We start from the raw sequence: 19,435 nt of genomic DNA on the forward strand, positions 1-19,435 counted from the left end.
TAATAACGAATTATTCATATGAGTGATAAACTACACATTTATGTAGGGACTATTTTTCGACAACATCGATGAAAATCCTTTTTGTTAAAATTTTTTAAATTATATAAATAATACATGTCGAAGCTATAACATTTGTACTACATTAAACAAATGCTTTATAGCTTGTTTTAATTTTAAGTTATAGTCAATAGGCAAATTGGATTGACTTGACTGTATAATAGTAGAAATTTAAGGAAATACAAAAAAAGAGTTTTAATTTAAACTTCGAATCATTTTAATTTATTAGTTATGGATAAATCGGCCAAAAATAACAATAAATATCTGTTTTATGATGATTTAGATGATAATATAAATGGCTATACAGAAGGGAACTATTATTTCAATAATATGTCATATCCATTCACTCCAAATGGAAAAAACTCATTCTATGATGATACTTTTATAGATAATTCGAAGAAGTATTTTAAAATGAAGTTGAGGTCGACGGTCGCAGACTCAAAATTCAGAGAACAGTCGGCATATAACGTAAACTCAAAGCCGAAGAGAGAAAAGACCAGCGAAGAGAGTAGTAAGACGGAAGATATGTTCGATTTTTCATACAACGACGCGAAAAATGCGGAAACGCAATTTAAGGACTTTTACGAACGCACATTCACGAAAAAGACCGACTACGATAAAGCCAGCGAATTCAGCGGAATTGACATGTTCGACCAAGATGTAAGCAAGGAGGACTCAGAAAACTATGATATAAACTACTTCGTGAACCAGTCGAAGACAAATGGTAACATATTTGGAGATGGTAAAGGAGGCGGGCAGGAGGACGGCAAGTTTGATTTATTGGACCTGGTGTCGACCTTGAGAGATATAGCAAATAAAATTGAGTTCAACGACTACAAAAACACCTCGAAAACAATGAAGTACGAAGACCACATCCTATTCTTGAACAATAAGATATCGAGGTTGAACGAAGAGTTGAAGGTATCACGAAAGGAGCTTGATGCAACGAAGAGTAAAATGGAGGAAAAAATAGGAGAGTTGGAATCGCACATAAGGCAGTTGACGTCGATGGTGAGGGAGAGTGGAAGCGACACGTTCGACCTGGGCTTCACAGAGAACGTAGTGGGAAAGTCGAGTGAAGTCAGTAGCACGACAATCCCGGCAGTGACGGTGGAGTTCTCAGAGTTGGACCAGGAGAGTAAGGCATTCGCAAACAGGCTCATGAGGTACCTGTACGCGGACATAAACGACTCGGAGTCGTCGCAGTTCATGCCAAGGCTATACAAGTGCCTGAAGCAGATGCCGGAAGTGGTGCAGTGTAAGCAGGTGGTGAAGCACATCGAAGACTGCATACGCAGAGACGCGCAGAAGATACACGCGAGGCTATCGCAAAACGGACTCTTGGCGGAGGAGGAGCTTTTTGTAGATTCAGTGTTCGGAATACCGCAGTCAAACGCGGAGAGGCAAGTGGTGTCGGAACTGGAGTCGACGCTCCAGTTTACGTCGAACAGTAAGGGGGCGCACTCTGAGTCGAGTCTGCTCTCGCCAAAAGCGGGAAAGAGCTCGGGAGAGGAGGTGCCATACACGAAGACGCACGTGATCATGAACAGAGGAGTCGCGTGGGCAATATTCAAGGCGACGAGCATGAACAGCCTCTACAACTACCTCTTTGAGGCGCTCGACTGCGACAACTTCAGAATCGTGGAGACGATCAACTACGCAATCTGCTCGAAGTTCATGGACTTCCAGCTGGCGCAGAAGTACGAAGGGAAGGTGAGGCACCCGCTGATGTGGTCCTTCGGACAGAACTGCAACAGCAGTCAGGCGTACAGATACGTAAAAATGCTCAACTATAACTTCCATAAGCTGCCGAGTGACCCGACGACGGGAGATAACCTGTGGCACATGGTGGCCAGAGGAAACAGCACGTACCTGGCTCAGAGGCTAAAGTCGTTCTCAATATACACGCAAAACCTGAACGAAGTAAACAAGGCAGGGAGGACGCCGCTGGACATTTCGACGAACGTCGTGAGGAGGGAGCTCTACGTGAACCTGATTGTGGATCTGGCCTCGAAGGGCTCGGAGATGTACAAAAGGACGGACTACGACAAGGCGCTGGAGTTCTACAACGACGCGATAAACTACCAGTCGCAGCTGATAACGAGCCGGTGCTTCAACGACAACGGAAGCGCGACGAGGGACTCCGCAACGTACACGGATAACACGAGCAGCGGCACCGACAGGCAGAGCGGCAGAGACAGCCACAGCGGAGGATACACTAGCACGACGGGAGGCACGGGCAGCAACGCGAACGGAGGCGGGCCGACGGCGACCACGCCAGGACTCTCGGGAAGGCCCGAGAGCAGAAGCGCAAGAGACGCTCCGGTCAGGTCGGACAACTACGACCTGAACATGGGGAAGCTCTACTACAACAAGGCGAGGACGCTGATGCACCTCAACCGTTGGGTGGAGTCGATCGAGTACTGCGAAATGTGCCTGAAGCACATCCCGAACTACTACAACGCGTACGAGACGTGCGTGCGGGCCTACGAGAACCTGCTCGACTGGGACTCGGCGGCGAAGACCTGCGTCGCCATGCGGGAGAACTGCGGCCTCATGGACGAGCACAGGTACCAGTACATCCTGGACCAGCGCGACGCGACGTACTTCCAGCTGCTCGACGTCGACAAGAACGCCTCGCAGGCGGACATCAAGAAGGCCTTCAACGCAATGTGCAAGATATGGCACCCAGACAAGAACACACACAATTTGTCTGAAGACATCAAAAAGAGGTGCATAAACCACTTCAACAGGTAAGCATAGCTTCGATCAGTCATGTGATATATGTGCGTTGACGTACGCCAACATGTGTTGACTTATGTCGATGTGTGTCAACATGTGTTTATGTAAGACTATGTGTGTCTGTAAGACTATGTGTGATGATGTATATCAACACATATTAACATGTAGCAACATTTACCGTAACATGTACTAATCTGTTTTCAGGCTCTTTGAAGCGAGGGAGAAGTTAATGGACCCTAGCATCAAGTCGTTGCAGCAGATGAAGAGAGAAACAAACTATAAGGTGCCAAGCCCATGTGTAAATTCAGAAAGGACCCGAGAAGACGCGAAAGAACCACAGAAGGAGTCGTCGGTGGAGTTTTATGCGGAAGAAACCAAGGAATCCAACAGATTCGAACCGCAGAACGATGCCACGAGCTTGGGAGAGAAGAAGGCGCAAAAGTCAAGTGACCCTAAGCTCCTGAAGTCGAGAGATACTTTAAATGAGCTGACCATGGAGAGGCTAAAATTTATGGACTCGTTTAACCTGCTCAAGGGGCAGGCCTCCTTCGACTACGAATCGTTTTCATGGGGACAGCTGTGAGCTCCAATGAGCTATCCAATAAATATACATTTTTTTAAAACCATGCTATTCGCTATACATTGCTGTAAATAATTATTATTCAGTCACGACTCATCAATTTTTTGTAAAATAGTTAAAGTATTTCCCCCTTATCAGCTTCGCCTTTGGTGAATTAACTTAAACGCATACACATTTACTTAAAAGAAGACACAGGGTTGTTATAAAATGACAGCAGATAGGGATAAGTTTTTATCCGTACACAGGTCGCAGGTTCAGTCATCCTTTTGGGGGACCATGAGCGTGCTGAACAGTTTTCTGATCTTCACGGGACTTGACCTGATTTTTCTGGGATACCACTGGTTTTTGCACTTCATGGCCTGCAGGATGTACGCCTGTGGCACGTTTAGAAACGAACTCATCATTAACAGCGTGTTCACCCTCGTGCCTGTCCTATCCCTCATCCCTTGCTCGTTTTTCTTTTACGTCGCCACGCTGATGTACGTCGTCAGGTTCTGGCACATTTGTCATGTCGCCGGAAGAATGGTGGGACTGGTCATGTTCAACATGGTCAGGCTCCTGTTCGGAGGGAGGATTAAAGTTTGGTTCATCTACTGCGACTCTTTTCTGCTCTTTGCCTCATCGGTGCCGACCGCACTCATGAGGCTGTTTCTGGCTTTCACTTCGCTCTGGCTGTGCCTCGTGCTGCACAGCATTAGGCTGGCTGGAGGAAAAGGCACTGAGTTCAAATCGGCCGAGGAGCTCGAATTGGAGGCCACGGCTTACACTCAGAGTACCGGATCGGAATGCGACAAGATGCTCGAGCTTGTGTAAACTAATATATTTGCGTAAATATTACATTATTCAGTCATGGGACTTTGTCTGCTGCGCGCAGCTTCTCCACGATTATGTCCTTCGAGGTCTCTATCACATCTCCTCCGAGTACGAGGTCGTCGAGGATCGCGTGGACGCGGTTGAAGTTGTACACGATGTCGAGTTCACAGACGTCTCCGTAGTAGCTGTCCAGCACCTCCACGATGAGGTGGATCAGTTCATAGTGCGCGAGCGTGTTATCGCAGGGGTCGATGAGGATGCAGATAATAAGTCCCGAGTACTGCCTGTAGACCACCTTCATTGAGTCGAGGTCGAACACGTTGGACCATTTTCTATCGCGGTTCACGAGCTCGTTGTGAATCCTGTCCTCGAAGGATTTCTTCTCCTTTGTAGAGAAGGGAGCGTACCTAAAGAAGAGGTTTTATGGAGGAGTTTAAATAAACGTACCACTTAGAGACCCTAGTGTCATTCTGGGCGTTTTGAAAAAATATTCCATAAATCATAATTAATTAAAATCTGTGATATATTTAATAAAAAGGGGAATGTGTGATTAAAATTACGGGAAAATAGAGCGATTAAGAATAGATAAAATACATGTGTGAATTAAAGACAAATAGACTCAAAAGTTAAAATTGATAATATAAAATAGACAGTTGTTCATATATTATGTGGAAATTAAAGAAATTATTTAATAATGGCCTAAAACTGGCTTTTATAATATTGTCATGGGGTAGTCGAATCAAATGACTCTAAAACAGCCAACCAGTTATTAACTTACACATTGAAATTTGTAATGTATTAATGTAATGTATTTTAGACTATTGTTAGTTCTCCTGATTGCCTCGTAAATTAATTAATGAAATATACATTATAAATATATTATACAAAAATTAACTGAATATTTAGAAAGATAATATTGAATTAATCTCACACACATAAAAGGATAGGTGACTAATATTTATTAAAAGAAAATTGAGAGAATTGATTTTAAAATGAATGAACAATTTTGGATTTATAAGGAGCGCTCATCGGTAAGATCTGGAATCGCGAAGATTCCAATAGCCGTATCACTTCTCGGTTGCGCAATATTGATCTTCTTGCTTTACGGGATTTCGTTTATGATTGAAAGAAGGATACTGATGGATTTGATTGGGGTCGACCTCCCGGACATAATAAAGATTTTGTGTTTCTTTTCAACGGTCTCTTTATTCGCGTTCTTAATCAACAGCACGGCTGTGTTGTGTTTAGTGTTCATCTCGTCTGTAGTTTACTTCGTAACACATGTATGTTTGTATATGTCAATATTTAAATGTAGTCTTTAATCGTTTCCGGACTGGTACAATACTATGCAAAATGTAGGGAATACGCAATGCCGTTGTTGAACATGTTGTATTACACACCGCGGGACGAGATGTTTGTGATCCTTATGGTACTGATGGTGTCAAGGTTATTGCTGATAATACCATTTGGATACTATTCACTGGTACTCTACACGATAAGAAAGGCAGGAGGAACAGGATGGACCACGATACCGGCCTTTCAACTGGAGATGAACAAGATACCAAAGGAGATTGAGGATCTGGAAAGACGGCGCGAATACATAAAGAGGAGAGTTGAGATTCTATAATGAACTTAATCTGTTGTCCTTAAAATATTTTATTATTTAAAGTGTTAAAATTTATAGTGTGTGGAGCCTTAGAATGTGGTACGTGATGCTTCGCATTTGGGTGTCGGGAGAGTGTTACTACACATTATAGATTCACATTAACTAAGGCCATCATTTTTGGTAAAATAACACACACGCGACTCAACACAACTTTTACTGAAAACATACTAAATTATGAAATTTAATCATGTCTTGTATTAAACTTTCGTCGCAAATCTCACCCGGATTCCACACATCTCTCATATAAATCAAGTTGACATAGCAATAACTTCATAAAAGACAAAGGATACTAAAAGATTTAATAGAAGCCGCTGGTGGCTTTTGAGCCATGGAGTTTCTACACACCATGAGAAAAGTGTCCGCGATGGTCGCGGAAACGCTCTCGAAAGATATGGTCGCGCAGTGCTGTCAATCCTCGGACATAGACTTCCAGGACTTCTTGTCGAGGTCGCTGAACCTGGAGACCCACTTGCCGAAGCTGGAGGAGATATACCAGATGAGCATGATGCCGACCATGTGGTCGGACCTTTTCGGCATCGAGTGCAGAATGCTGGCAAACAGGATCCTGCTCAACACGAACATCGAGGTGGTGAACCTGATGAACACATACATCTCGAGGAAGGGCGTGGATCCAGCGTACTCGCAGAGGATGAACCTGCTCGGACAGATCTACGAACTGACCACGGGCATGTACAATAACACGGACGAGGCCCTCGCGAAGGGCGGCGTCGCAAAATCCGACGTCAAATCGAGCAACTTAAAAAACACAGGCGACAAAAGCCAAGACTACACACTAGGTGGGACCGAAACACACTCTAACGCTTCCACCGCAAGTAACACACACCGACAAACCACAACCAGATCACAGTACGATTTCGTCAAGTCGGCCCCGGAGCCGACCCAAAAATACGCAGCAAATCGCAACTCAATTGACTCTGCAGTGACCGCATCAACCATGAGCACGGCCCGCAACGACAGCATCCAGGGCGGGTACGACCAGGCGTCAGTCTCGGGTCTGTTCTCAGTCATTTCGAATCTGGCAGTCTACAACGAAAGGCTCTCGAAAAAATGCGCCGAGGACAGAACCTACTACAACCACTGCTGCAAGAAGCTGTACTACCTGTCGGAAGAAGAGTTGCTTAACAGGCCGGAATTCGTAGAAAGGGGGAGGGCGAAGGCGACGCAGTTCCTGAGGCAGTTCAGCAGAGCCATGGGCATCGACAAGTGCACGCACAACCTGGCGTTGCTCTTCTTCGACTGCTACCTCGACCGCCTCTCGAGGGACCACCAGAGGCACCCGCTGAGCACCTGGAACTCCGTGCCCACCGACGCAACCTCAGACACGATTTACAATCTCCGCAGAAACTACCACGAATATTCCGATGAGGATGTGCTCAAGATAGCGGTCGCGTGCTACCTGCTGGCCGCGGGCCTCAGGGAGCACTGGGTGGACCTGAACAAGGACAAATACCTGCAGCACGCAGTCGACATGAGCAACAACGCCTTCACGATGCGCGAGGTGATCGCGGTGCAGCTCGACGTGCTCAACCGCATGCCCAGGGGCTTCACCACGATCTTCACGTGCATGGAGTACGGACTCTTCTACCTGTCTAACTTGAAGTACATCAACCACGACCTCAGCGCGCCGTACACTGCCAAGAGCAGCGGACGCATGGAGTACTTCGACGACTTCCTGTTCCTCGAGTCGGCCTTCAACTTCATGGTCCAGAGCGGCTCGCTCTGCTGGCTCTACCACTGCCTCACCAAGTGGGACGACTACTACATCAGCAAGAACTGGAACCGCTTCATCCCGCCGAGCAGGGCCGCCGCGGTCCTCGTATTCCACTTCTTCGTCTCCTTCTTCAAGATCGACATTGAGAAGGACCTCGTCTGGTGCCGCCGCTTCTGCCTCAGGGTCTTCAGGATGTTCTACGACTCGGACCTTGCGCTGTGGTACCTGGTCTTCAGGGAGAACATCAGCTCGTTCCTCGTGTGCCTGGAGCGGTCCTCCGACCGCATGTACAAGATGCGTGCTCTGTTCGAAATGAGCTCGAACGTGTTCAGGTCCGCCGAGGCCTCAGTCAACTCCTACCACGCGAGGATCATTTTGGAGTACTTCGGGGCGACCGCCGCCTCCCCCGCGAACAACCGCCAGGCTCCCACCAAGGCAAACATATTAACCGCTGGTCAGCACAGCGCTTCCAAACTGCCTAACCACTCAAATCCGCTCAACCACCCAAATCCGCTCAACGCTTCGAAATTGGCTGACGCTTCCAAACTGGCCAACAACCCCCTCAACGGCCACACCTCCGTGGACCGAAGTCACAAGCCTGACCCGCCTTCTAGGAATGACGCAATGGACCTCGACCCCAATCGTGCGAAGGGCACCAAATCGAACGTCAACTTGTTTGGCCTGTGCTACGACACGATCTCATCACTCTTTTCAAACATAATTACGATTCTCAGGAAAATTTAACGCTCTAATATCCTCAAACACAAACTCGTACACGAATATATAACTACTAAGCCTGTGAATGCAATAATATTGGTAACTGTACATGTCTACAGGGTGATAATACATTGACTTCCTGTGCCGCTAGTTGAACACGTCCACGCCCAGCTTCGTCACGTGCTCGTACATATGCCTGTTCTTCAGCAGCGCACGCAGGAAGAGCCTCCTCTGCTTCGGGTCCAGGAGCGTCGAGGGGTTCCTCACCAGCTCCGCCAGGTCCAGCCCCCGCTCCATCAGCTGCCTCTCGAACTCTTTCCACTGGTCCACCGTGACCACTGACCTCGGCATCCGCGGCTTTGCGAGCCTCACCTCGAACCTCAGGCTGCCTATGTCCTCGTCGAACTCCGGGTACTCCAGCTCGTGCTCGAAGTCGACGTTTTTCGTGAAGGGCAGGAACGAGTCCCTACGCTCGTAGTCCACTTCGAACGGCGCCACCGACACCAGGCTCACCCAGTGCCTCCAGGCCCTGTAGCTCCTGATCGTCGGCACCAGCGTCTCTGCAAACGACGTCAGAGTGGCCGTGTGGTAGAAGAGCGTCTTTTCGGGCGTCGGCTGTTCAAACAGTGAGGCCAGCGCCACTGACCTCGCGACTCTCGGCTGGTACCTTTCCAGCAGCGCCGCCTTCAGCTCCTCGAAGCCCGTCTTCACCAGCAGCACCTGCGCCGCCACGTGCTTCAGCCCCTCCGAGGCCTTGACGTGCTCCAGCAGCGCCTCCAGCGCCGTGAGCGTCGTGTCGAAGAGGTCCTCGGGCCTCTTCGTCTGCGTCAGCTGCTCGTAGGGCACGTTAAGCGCCATGTGCAGCACCACTATGTCCTGCTCCTTGCCCGTTTGCAGTATTGCGTTGTATATGCTCAGCAGCATGTGGTAGCTGTGCGCCAGCTTAAACGCCGACTCCGGTGAGAGTTTTTCCGGCTCTGTGCACAGCTCTCTCAGCGCGTCCGCCAGGTTGTTCACCTTCAGGCTCTCGCTCAGCTTCGCCTCCAGCGCGTTCGCTTCTCCGCTCTTCTCTTCGTGAATCGGCGAGTTGCCGCTCCTGTCGCGTTGTCTTGACGAATCTGATCTATCCTTGCCTCTGGGCGTCCTTTTATCAGATTTGTTCCACTGGTTCACGCGGCCTGAGAACTCCGTCGCCTCGTGCAGCGAGTACATCATCGTCAGCGCGTTAAATGGCACCTGAAATGCAGTCCATATTGTGTATAATGCGAATAGCAGCGCATCTGCGTCCAAAGACTCTGCTCCTTCCTCATTCTCGGAGACTCCGCTTTTGAAGAAGTCGAACTTAACGCTGTTGACTGCTCTGAACAGCCACGCCACGCACGTGCTCATGCTACTCATGTAGTGCCTGAACTTCCTGTGCCCTATCAGCCTCGTCTTGTCCAACGCCAGGTGCTTGTTCTGGCACGCCGTCGTCGTGTAGATCGCCTCCAGCACCACCGGGTACGCGTACAGCGGCAGATCGGGCCTCTTGACGACGCTCGTGATGGCGTCCATGAAGTCGCAGTTTAATCCGAACACCGACTCGACTCTCTTGACGATGTCGATCGTGTACACTCGAAACACGTTTGTGTAGAAGACCAGTGCTCTGAGCCTCGAGTTCAGGTCCTCCATGTCTCGCAGCACCGTCCTTGCGAACTCCAGCAGCGGCGCTTCGTTAATAAACAAAAGGTAGTACAGGTACGAGGACGATATCAGCGCCCCTGGGTCCACTGAATTCGATTGCGTGCACACTGTGCAGATGAACTCCATGAACACCTTCTTATCCAGGTCCTTATACAGCATGCTCACCTTGTTCATTACCCCCTTGGACCCGCTGTCGTATTTTTTCAGGTCCAACTCGTACGTTTCATCGTGGAATGTAAACGTCCTATCATTGCACAAGACCGTTTTCCTCTCCTCATCCTCGCTTCTACCCGGGCTTTTATCTTCCAAATTCCTATTATCACTCATTCTTTCCCCTTCTGGTTCCGGTTGTTCATTGTCCTTTTCACCGTCAAGCTGGTCATTTTCCATTTCGTCCTCAAACTCTTCATTTTCTTTCTTCCCAGCGTCTATTTCCATTTCTTCTGAAGCGCTTGACTCATTTTCCATTCCTTCGTTTAATTTACCTTCTTCCACGCTCAATCCATCATCCAATTCGTTTACAAACTCCTTGGATCTTCCTTCTTCCAATTTACCTTCCAACCTTCCTCCATTTAATCTCCTTTGCTTTGTAGACGTGGCCTCTTTCCCTTTTACTCTTAACTGGCTGTACGACATGTCCGTTCTAAGGCTGGTGAAGGGTTTACACGCGACTATCAAGAATGCCACCCCTTCGTACATGCTCGGCAGCACCGTTGCTGTTTCCATCAGGTAGTTCATCATGTATGAGCGCGACCTCTTGAACCTCTTGAACCAGTAGTACGTAACCCCCGACAGCGTCTCCGTGTAGTTTTTGCTGCGCTCCGTGTCCATTCGGCTCAGCGCCGCCACGTGCGTGCTCGACAGTATCAGGCAGTTAAGCAGCTCGTCGTTAAGGTAGTGCAGGTTAAGACTCTCCGACTCTTCAATTGATGTGTACACGCTGTTTTCGGCCCTCGATTCTCCCAATTCTGGTATTGTATCCGCTGACAGGTGCCGCAGCCCCAAGTAGCACAGGTACGCTGCCTTACTCAACGTCGACACGCACTTGTTCAAGTTCTCTATCCACGAGTATCCCACCAGGGACGAGAACGCGTTAACTTCTGCGTTGACCAGCGTGTTCAGATCGGGCTTCAGCGAGGACAGGACGTACAGCCATATCCCCAGAAGCGGCTTTGGGCTCTCCTTGTCCATGAGTCCCTTGAAGAGGTGCCCAGTATCCCTCGTCTGTGCCAGTGTTATCAGATACGAGAGTGCGTAGTCCAGTTCCGCGGGCATTCCGTCTGGCGGCACCACTGCCAGGCCGACGCTCTCGTAGTACTTGAACGTGTCCAGCTGCACTCCCAGCTGCTTCGCTCTCTCCGCTCCACACGTGCTAGCCAGGTGCCACTCTATGTTTTTCACCTTCATGAGGTCAAAGTACAGTGAAGACACGCTCTTCTGGTCGCCCCGCTTCTGCTTCTTGTTCCCGTTTCTTGTCAACATCGCTCTGAGGCCGTGCTGGCCCTGCTGTCCCTGATGCCCGTATTGTCCTTGATGTCCACTCTGGTTAAAGTGACTCCCTTTAGCTCCTCGCATTGGCGACGTGTGCGTGTGCTTATTGTTACTGCTTAATGTAGGAATGCTGTTCTGCTCGTTGTGCTCCGGCGCCTCCGACCTCCTCCTCTCCCTCGCCTCCGCGTATTCCTTGAACATCTTCGTGTTCTCTAGCCCCAAGTGCTTCACTACTGCCCATATGAAGTCTTCCACGTCCTCTATCACTTCCTTCTGCTGCGCTTCCGCGTTAAAGTTTGCGAAGCTGTGCACGTTGTTATAAACTGATACGCACTTCTCCGCCAGGTGCGTGTCCAGGTACCCCTTTTTATTCGTCAACTTCGGCAGGCAGTACTCCATGAAGTGCGCGAACCCTCTTCCAAACTCCGACAGTATGTTATGGTTTCTTTCTCTGTATATTGTTTTACATATCACGTTTACCAAGAGTGAAACATTTTTACTTATTTTATTCATTATCGCCGGCGGCGTGTCCTCCCTCACTAGGATCACGTACGAGTTAAGTGACTTCAGTATAAAATTCGATATCGTCTGCTTTTCCATGATCTTGCTGAAGACTGAGTAAAAATCCTCATATTGCCTCGAAAACGCCTCCATTTGCTCTATTGTTGCGTCGAATGAGCCCTGGCTGATCGTGAACGACAGCAGCGAGAGCACCTTCCCGTAGAGCAGCATGTTCAGGCACTTCTTCGACGTCGCCTCAAAGTAGTCTCGCGCCGACTCCTGCAGGTACGGGAAGCCGCTCCTCACCGTTCCACTTAGTGGCCCGCTCAGCTTAGTCACCAGAGAGCCTATTTGGTACAGCGTCGTTATGCTCTCCTTGAACTGGAAGTACTCCTCGTAGCTCTGTATGAACTTGAGCGGCTTGTCCACGAACGCCTTCACGTCCAGACTCAGCACTGGGAAGTCCGCCAGGCGCCGGTGGACCATGCTCAGCAGGTGCTCCAGCGCCTTAACGAACTGCAGCTCCCTCATGCACGTCACCACGTAGTTTTTGACGAACCTGATCTTATTGTACGTCCAGTCCTCCTTCTTCTTACTCTTCTTAATCGCCGCGTCTATTGAGTGGTTCACTGCTATCGACAGGCTCTTCATGTTCTCGTCCAGGCCCTTTCCGAACTCCATCGGCTCCTTCGCCACCTTGTTGTACAGCGTCTGCGTCTGCGTCAGCGACTGGTACAGCTCCAGGTTCCCTCCTATGTCCTCCAGCCACCTCAGGTACACGCTTCCCACAGCCTCCGAGGTGTGTATGTTGTTGACGAAGTAGTCGTAGGAGAAGCCTCTTTCGTAACTCTCGTTCGACAGGAACCTCGCTATGCACCCCGGGTCCGAGAGCAGTATAAGCAGCAGGTCCAGCAGGCATTTTTTCTGCTCCAGCGTCGAGTCTTCCGAGAATACCAGCTCCAGCGTCCTCCCGAACTGCAGGCTGTTCAGCAGGTACTTCGCTATCCTAGCGTCGTGCGTCAGCAGCTTCATCAGCCTGAAGTTGTGGTCCTCCTGCTCATACTCCATGTTCGTGTACACGAACTTTGTCAGCGTCTCCAGCGTGTTGTAGTCCAGGTACTCCTTGAAGAGCAGCTCGTTGCACGCGAACTTACTCAGCATTGCTATCGTCTCGTCCATTCTCTTTCCTGACTTGTCCACGTCCACCAGGTAATTTAAGTTTTTCTTCAGGTTCTGTATCTTTTCGTACTGCTCGTTAACCATCAGGTAGTTTGTCAGTTCGTGCATCGTCTTATATGTTCCGCTTCTCGTCTCCTTAAATCCCTTACTGCCGCTCCACCCTCCGCTTCCGTTCGTTATCTGCTCACACAGGCTCTCCGATGCTATTGTGTGCTTGTTCAAGTCCAGTATTTCCTTTCCGTAGTACACATTCTTGTTAAACGTGTTCCACGTTGCGAACCTTTTGAAGCTCTTTTTAAACGCCAGCACCAGGTACGATATTGCTTTGAAGCTTCCTACTACCAGAATCCTGTCCACGAATATCCTACTCTTCGATTCCAGTGACTCAGTGTCCACGAATACCATATTCTTTCCATAATTGTCAACCAAGCTCAGCTGTTTGTACTTCAATAACCCTTTTTCGTCCACTAACCTTACAAACACTCTCAAGTCACTTCCTTCCGGTTTTACTGACGTTTCCGATACGAAATCCACTGTCCTTTCTTCCAATTTAAGACTTACACTTGCACCTTCATCCAATATTACCAGACTGTGAAAGATTATAGGTCCATTATAGAATGTAAATTCCTCATAGTATACTGCGTTCTCCGAATTTTTTTGGAATCTCACTTGCTTATCCGAATCTTCTTTTGATTTGTGAACCGTGTCGTAGTACACTACCTTTGTGTCTTCAACACTTGGTATTAGTCCCAAATCAACCATTTTTGTCTTTATATTTCAATTAAACTTTAAATTTATTCACCTTTTTGCGATATAATATCAATAGATATTCTCAACGATTCTACTTTTAATTTGACACAATTACAATCATTATATTATACATATACATATAATTTATCATATTATTCATTTATAAACGACAATATATATTATAACAACCTGTCCATCAATTAATTGTCATTTGTACGGCACAGTTGTGTATGAGATACTACTCACATCATATTTCATTTTTTGTGCCATATATACCTCATACATTGTATACATTTTACTACTATATTAGTTTTGAGACCAATGAGCCTATATATGACCCTTCCGATATTTCATATGCCAGGTTCGTGTGTAGGCACTTGATGTGTAAAAAGTCCTTCGACCCTGCTATTCCGTGTATTCGCAGCGTGTTCAGTATCGCCAATCCCTTGAACAAAATGTGATTTTGTTCCTTTTTACTCCTTTTTCCTCCACCTTCATCCATTCTAACGTACTGCATCTTTCTATTCAACCCTTCCTCTTCCATAACAGTTCTGAATACGTTCGAGTTAAATATCATGTTATATAAAACTTCTATCAGTACTGGGTGTGTTAGTTGATATCTTCTAACTAGGTATGACAGGTTATCTTCTATTATATTCCTTACAAATTCTTCACTCTTTCCGCCTTTACCTTGGTTATTGTACTCTTTTATTTGTTCATCCATAATGCTCTGAATAACTTTTATCATACCATCCGACTCTAGCTTCGACACTCTCGTTATTAGATTCTTATCTGTCAGCCAATATGTTGTTGGAAATGGCTTAAATTTTACCATTTTTTCCAGTGTTGTTCCATATTCCTCTACCAATTTACTCATCACATCAGCGTCAAACATACCATTATCGTCACATCCTCCTTTGGAATAATCATCCAAATTTTCATCAGTTATATTACTTTTAATTATTGAGGCTAGTGAATATAGTTCCTCACTAACTACAGAGTCGCCATTTTCTTCAAGCATAATGCTTACCAACTCGAACACAAGATCTGATAGATGGCCTGATTGGCTATCTCTTCTCTCGTACCATTTTTCTGAGCCTCCTATTATATTTTCCATTGGATATTTTGAACTTGACGAGTATAATTTTTGATTAAACTCGTACGATCTATAATCCTTATCCATATTTTCTGATATTTTCCTTTTTTTCTGAACATCAGGGTGTTCATATTCATACTCTCGGTGCTTTGACAATACAAATGGAACAACCACTCCCACTAATGAATACCTATCTTCACTTTTCAAACACTTTGTACATTCAAATGCTCTATTTTCTCTCCACTTATCCGATAGACTTTTGAACTCTGATTTAACGTCTACCTCTTTTTTATTTGTCGAATTGAATGCGCACATACATTTTTTTACAACGGAATAGAGTCCAAATGGCTCCCTTCCCAATACTACATTGCACAATTCAAAATCTTCGTATGACAGTGGCTCCAATCTACTGTATTTACGCTTGTTGAAATTAAATTTACTCTCGATTTTTGAAATAAAGGCTGCGATTACTCCATGGAATGATGTGTTTTTGATATATTCTAATATCAAATCTCTTGATATTTGAAATGATTCAATTTTGTTGTTACAAGCTGCATTTATACGATCGATTAATGCTTTTTGCGATCTACAATTATAAACTTTAAGTCTTTTATTAAGTATAAGCCATAAAATACAAAATATATCCAAATATTTTACAAATTTAAAATGTAAAGTTTCTTTTAAAACCTTAGAGTGTGTGTAAGATTCATTTGAGCTAGTTTTATTATGAAGGTGTGAGTTCATTATACTATAAAATTGAGGAATAAAAAGGTGTAAATAAATTCGTCTATTTCATTGTATTTGTAATATTTTGTCACAAATTTTTTAAAATATAGTTACAATCATGATCTCATTTAATATAATGAATTGTTTTTAAAACTGGTGTAAAAGAATCCACTTTTCTGTTAACACATATTAGTTGGATGGGGTGTATGCTAACAAATTCACAATATAAAACAGTTTCTTGTTTTACTTTCTTTAAATTTTATTTTTAGTTTTATTTAGCTGTTTGTTCTAATTCCAAATTCTGTCTATTCCAGTCTAATTACCTAATTTTTTCCCAATAACATACACAATGACTGACGAGAGGACTTTTGTCATGGTTAAGCCTGACGGCGTTCACAGGAACTTGATCGGCGAGGTCGTAAAGAGGTTTGAGAACAAGGGTTTGAAGCTCGTCGCTGCCAAGTTTAAGGTTCCCTCAAAGGAGCTCGTCGAGAAGCACTACGCGGCCCACGAGGGCAAGCCCTTTTTTCCCGAGCTCGTCGCCTTCGTCGGACAGGGCCCTGTGTTCTGCACGGCTTGGGAGGGCCCCAACGCCGTCAAGGTTGGAAGGTCGCTCCTGGGAGTCACGAACCCCGTGGACAGCGCCCCCGGGACCCTCAGAGGCGATTTCGGACTCACGCTCTCGAAGAACCTCGTCCACGCCAGCAGCTCCCTCGAGGACGCTCTCAGCGAGTGCAACCTCTGGTTCTCCCCCGATGAGTTTGTGAGTTGGACTCCCAACGCCGCCAAGTGGGTCGTATAGTCCAACTCATGTCCAGTGTGTGCGCACACACGCTGTGAAGAGCCCTTAATGTGGTATTTACCTAGGCGTGTACTGTACATGGTTAACGTAAAATAGGCAGGTGTGTACGAGTACATGGTTAATGTAAAATAGGCAGGAGTTTATGTGTGTGTTCGCCTTGTGAGCCTACGCTATGAGGTGCTTCACTATGACGTCGACGTCCAGACTCGAGAGGTCCTTGTAGCTCTGGCCGTTTCCCACGAAGAGGATCGGCCGCCCCGTGATGTACACCATCGAGAGCGCCGCGCCCACCTTGTCGTCGACGGTGTCGAACTTCGTGAGCACGAGGCCGTCGATGCTGCGGTTGCGCGCGCTCTCGCCCATCTTGCTGATCGCGGCGTTGAACTTGCGCAGCTGGTCCACCGCGTCGTTGCCCACCAGCGCCTCGCCCACAAAGAGGATCATGTTCGGGTTGTTGACGTTGATGAGCTTCGCCAGCGCCGCCATCAGCGGCTCGTTGTCCTGCATCCGCCCCGCAGTGTCGATGAGCACGACGTTGTAGTTGTTCGCCGCCGCGTACTTCAGGCCCTCCCGCGCTATCTGCGACGGGTCCTTGCCGTAGCCGCGCTCGAAGAGCTCCAGGCCCAGGTTGTTCGCGTGTATCTTCAGCTGCTCCACTGCGCCCGACCTGAAGGTGTCGCAGGCCACCAGCAGCACGTTGAAGCCGTTCGTCTTCAGGAGGAAGGCCACCTTCGCCAGACTCGTCGACTTTCCGACGCCGTTGACCCCCAGGAAGACCAGTGAGTACACTCCTCCGCTCATGTTCGTCTCTCTGATGTTCTTGATGAGGTTGATTGGCTCATTCGGCGTGAGGATGCGTCTCACTGCTCCCTCCAGCGCCTCGCGCACTGTTGCTGAGAGCGACTTCAGCGACTCTGTCTTTCTTCCCACCAGGGATTCTGACACTGAGTCTCCTATCATGTCGCAGATGTCCGCAGCCACGTTCTTCGACCTCAGCTTGTTCTTCAGCTCGTTCAGCGGCGCCTTCACTGTCTCCTCCGTCAGCGTCAGGTTCCCTGCGTACGTCAGCACCAGGTTTGAGAAGTGGTCCAGGAACCACTGCGACGACTTATCCTCCGAATCTTCTCTCGGCTTAACGAGCCTTTTAACTGCATTAAATATGTTTGCCACTTTAGACTCCACTGCCTTTTTTACTGGCTCCGCTTTACTCACTGGCGACGTGTACGTGTTGTTTACCACTGGTGGAGCTTCCGTCTTATCTGAGTAGTCCAGTTCATCCATGTCCTTTTGTGTTACTGTCGTTTTAACTCCCCATTGCCTCATTACTTTAGTGGATTGTTTCCCCTCCTTCCCATCCTTCGACTCCTTAGGTTGCTTTGGAACAGCGTTCCTCGTGGCGTCTGGTGTGGAGGTGTGTTGCGATACTCGTATGTTATTTAGGCCTGCTTGCAGTACGAATGAGCGGAAATCGTCGTCGAAGTTAAAATCAAAGGGTGTTTGAATCCAATTGACGCTACTCACTTCCCCTAACTTCGACTTAACTGTGTTTACAAGTGTTTTTGAGCAATTGTTTAACAAATCGACAAGGCTTTGTGTGTTTTGAATACCCTAAAAACGTTTCAGTTACTTTTCCGGTTACCTTGTATGATATGAACAACATGGAATCGAGTGTGTTTATTACGGTCCATCTAAAGTGAATTCCGTCTATACATGAATGTCTGTCACCTCCTTTTTCCTAAAAAATCGTTTATTTCCTTTTAATTTTAAAGCAATAATATTATTGTATAAATTCGCTAATATTACCTGGAGTATAACTGTTTGAACTAAATCGTTGATATAAGTACATTTATCATCAGGAATAAAGACATTGGAAGCTTCTTCAAAGCTATATGTCCAGAGAACCAAGCCTCCGCGACTGATCAAGGCTGCTGAGTCGATCATGGTTTACAACATATGCAGATTGACAAAGTAAAACATCTATCATAAAATATTAAGAATTGACATGGAGATTTACGATTAATAAAAATGATTTTTTACAATATAAGTTTAATAAAATATTAAGATAAATGAAATTTTGGATTATTCGAGTTTACACAACTAACTGTTGTGCCGTTCAATAAAGATTCTTATAGTGTACTTATATTGATTTACACCTTTAAAATTTAGTTAACCATTATTTTGAATAATTAATTTAAAATACTATTTATCACGGAGTTTATTTATTTTGTGTTATATTTTTATAGACATTGTATCAAAGAATTATATATAATTACATAAAGTAATTTTTTATAAACACGGGTTGGAAATTGCTCCTCTCGTCTTTATTTAATGGTATTTTATAAGAATCTGGTATATTGGCCATGTTTGTGTACTGTTTTGAGCAAAACAGGCCGTGCACCTATTCTGTCTCGTGGTTTAAGGTACGCCTAATGGCTTTAGCACTACTTTCTGCAGATTAAAATCTCGTCTATTATGTTTCTTTATTTTAGAAACTTTTAATTTTAAATTTTAATAGGTTTTATTACTCTAACTTGTGCTCGTGTAAACACTCGTTGCTCTGTATTTAATTCCTCAAATTACGAGAGCAGTGTTTATTTTTTTTAACATAAAGTAATACCTATAATTTTTTGAAACCTAATTTGCATCACTGTAGGTTAGTTCACAGTTTGTGTGTGTACCACAATTTGAACTTTCTGTAGTCGTTTAACCAACATTTGATTGTCTTCTTATCTTGGAAACATACTTAGGTTATGTTCGGAGATGTTTTCAATAGACATGGCATTTTTCTAGGTGCTACTCACTAAGTTTTCATAGTAGTGTACTTCTCAATACACAGTTTAGACATTTATTCGAAATTGTCCGTCTAAACTTTTATAATTAATGAAGCTGTTTTAAAATAG

The 19,435-nt window shown here is 46.2% G+C and overlaps 9 protein-coding genes across 9 annotated transcripts; 5 read left to right on the forward strand and 4 right to left on the reverse strand.

Moving 5' to 3' along the window:
• Nucleotides 1-288: 288 nt before the first annotated feature.
• TOT_020000407 (uncharacterized protein) lies at nt 289-3,542 on the forward strand (the record flags this gene model as incomplete). The annotated part of the gene is made up of 3 exons (XM_009692150.1): nt 289-2,810; nt 3,004-3,378; nt 3,518-3,542. The coding sequence occupies 3 exons, from the start codon at nt 289-291 to the stop codon at nt 3,540-3,542; spliced, it is 2,922 nt and encodes a 973-aa protein (XP_009690445.1).
• A 44-nt stretch (nt 3,543-3,586) lies between these two features.
• On the forward strand, nt 3,587-4,192 carry TOT_020001006 (conserved hypothetical protein; the record flags this gene model as incomplete). The annotated part of the gene is made up of 2 exons (XM_009692151.1): nt 3,587-3,858; nt 3,901-4,192. 2 exons carry the CDS (start codon nt 3,587-3,589, stop codon nt 4,190-4,192), a joined length of 564 nt encoding a protein of 187 aa, XP_009690446.1.
• Nucleotides 4,193-4,226: 34 nt separating this feature from the next.
• TOT_020000408 (clathrin-coat assembly protein) lies at nt 4,227-4,695 on the reverse strand (the record flags this gene model as incomplete). Its single annotated transcript, XM_009692152.1, has 2 exons — nt 4,227-4,599; nt 4,640-4,695. 2 exons carry the CDS (start codon nt 4,693-4,695, stop codon nt 4,227-4,229), a joined length of 429 nt encoding a protein of 142 aa, XP_009690447.1.
• Nucleotides 4,696-5,184: 489 nt separating this feature from the next.
• TOT_020000409 (conserved hypothetical protein) lies at nt 5,185-5,819 on the forward strand (the record flags this gene model as incomplete). Its single annotated transcript, XM_009692153.1, has 2 exons — nt 5,185-5,475; nt 5,508-5,819. The coding sequence occupies 2 exons, from the start codon at nt 5,185-5,187 to the stop codon at nt 5,817-5,819; spliced, it is 603 nt and encodes a 200-aa protein (XP_009690448.1).
• Nucleotides 5,820-6,186: 367 nt separating this feature from the next.
• On the forward strand, nt 6,187-8,334 carry TOT_020000410 (uncharacterized protein; the record flags this gene model as incomplete). Its single annotated transcript, XM_009692154.1, has 1 exon — nt 6,187-8,334. The coding sequence occupies one exon, from the start codon at nt 6,187-6,189 to the stop codon at nt 8,332-8,334; it is 2,148 nt and encodes a 715-aa protein (XP_009690449.1).
• A 120-nt stretch (nt 8,335-8,454) lies between these two features.
• Nucleotides 8,455-13,923, reverse strand: TOT_020000411 (conserved hypothetical protein; the record flags this gene model as incomplete). Its single annotated transcript, XM_009692155.1, has 3 exons — nt 8,455-9,337; nt 9,473-11,476; nt 11,681-13,923. 3 exons carry the CDS (start codon nt 13,921-13,923, stop codon nt 8,455-8,457), a joined length of 5,130 nt encoding a protein of 1,709 aa, XP_009690450.1.
• A 289-nt stretch (nt 13,924-14,212) lies between these two features.
• On the reverse strand, nt 14,213-15,751 carry TOT_020000412 (uncharacterized protein; the record flags this gene model as incomplete). Its single annotated transcript, XM_009692156.1, has 1 exon — nt 14,213-15,751. The coding sequence occupies one exon, from the start codon at nt 15,749-15,751 to the stop codon at nt 14,213-14,215; it is 1,539 nt and encodes a 512-aa protein (XP_009690451.1).
• Nucleotides 15,752-16,082: 331 nt separating this feature from the next.
• On the forward strand, nt 16,083-16,535 carry TOT_020000413 (nucleoside diphosphate kinase; the record flags this gene model as incomplete). Its single annotated transcript, XM_009692157.1, has 1 exon — nt 16,083-16,535. One exon carries the CDS (start codon nt 16,083-16,085, stop codon nt 16,533-16,535), a length of 453 nt encoding a protein of 150 aa, XP_009690452.1.
• Nucleotides 16,536-16,700: 165 nt separating this feature from the next.
• On the reverse strand, nt 16,701-18,476 carry TOT_020000414 (signal recognition particle receptor subunit alpha; the record flags this gene model as incomplete). Its single annotated transcript, XM_009692158.1, has 3 exons — nt 16,701-18,143; nt 18,175-18,270; nt 18,339-18,476. The coding sequence occupies 3 exons, from the start codon at nt 18,474-18,476 to the stop codon at nt 16,701-16,703; spliced, it is 1,677 nt and encodes a 558-aa protein (XP_009690453.1).
• Nucleotides 18,477-19,435: the final 959 nt, after the last annotated feature.

The sequence above is a fragment of the Theileria orientalis genome, chromosome 2 (genome assembly GCF_000740895.1).
Source record: "Theileria orientalis strain Shintoku DNA, chromosome 2, complete genome".
Classification (NCBI taxonomy): Eukaryota; Apicomplexa; class Aconoidasida; order Piroplasmida; family Theileriidae; genus Theileria; species Theileria orientalis.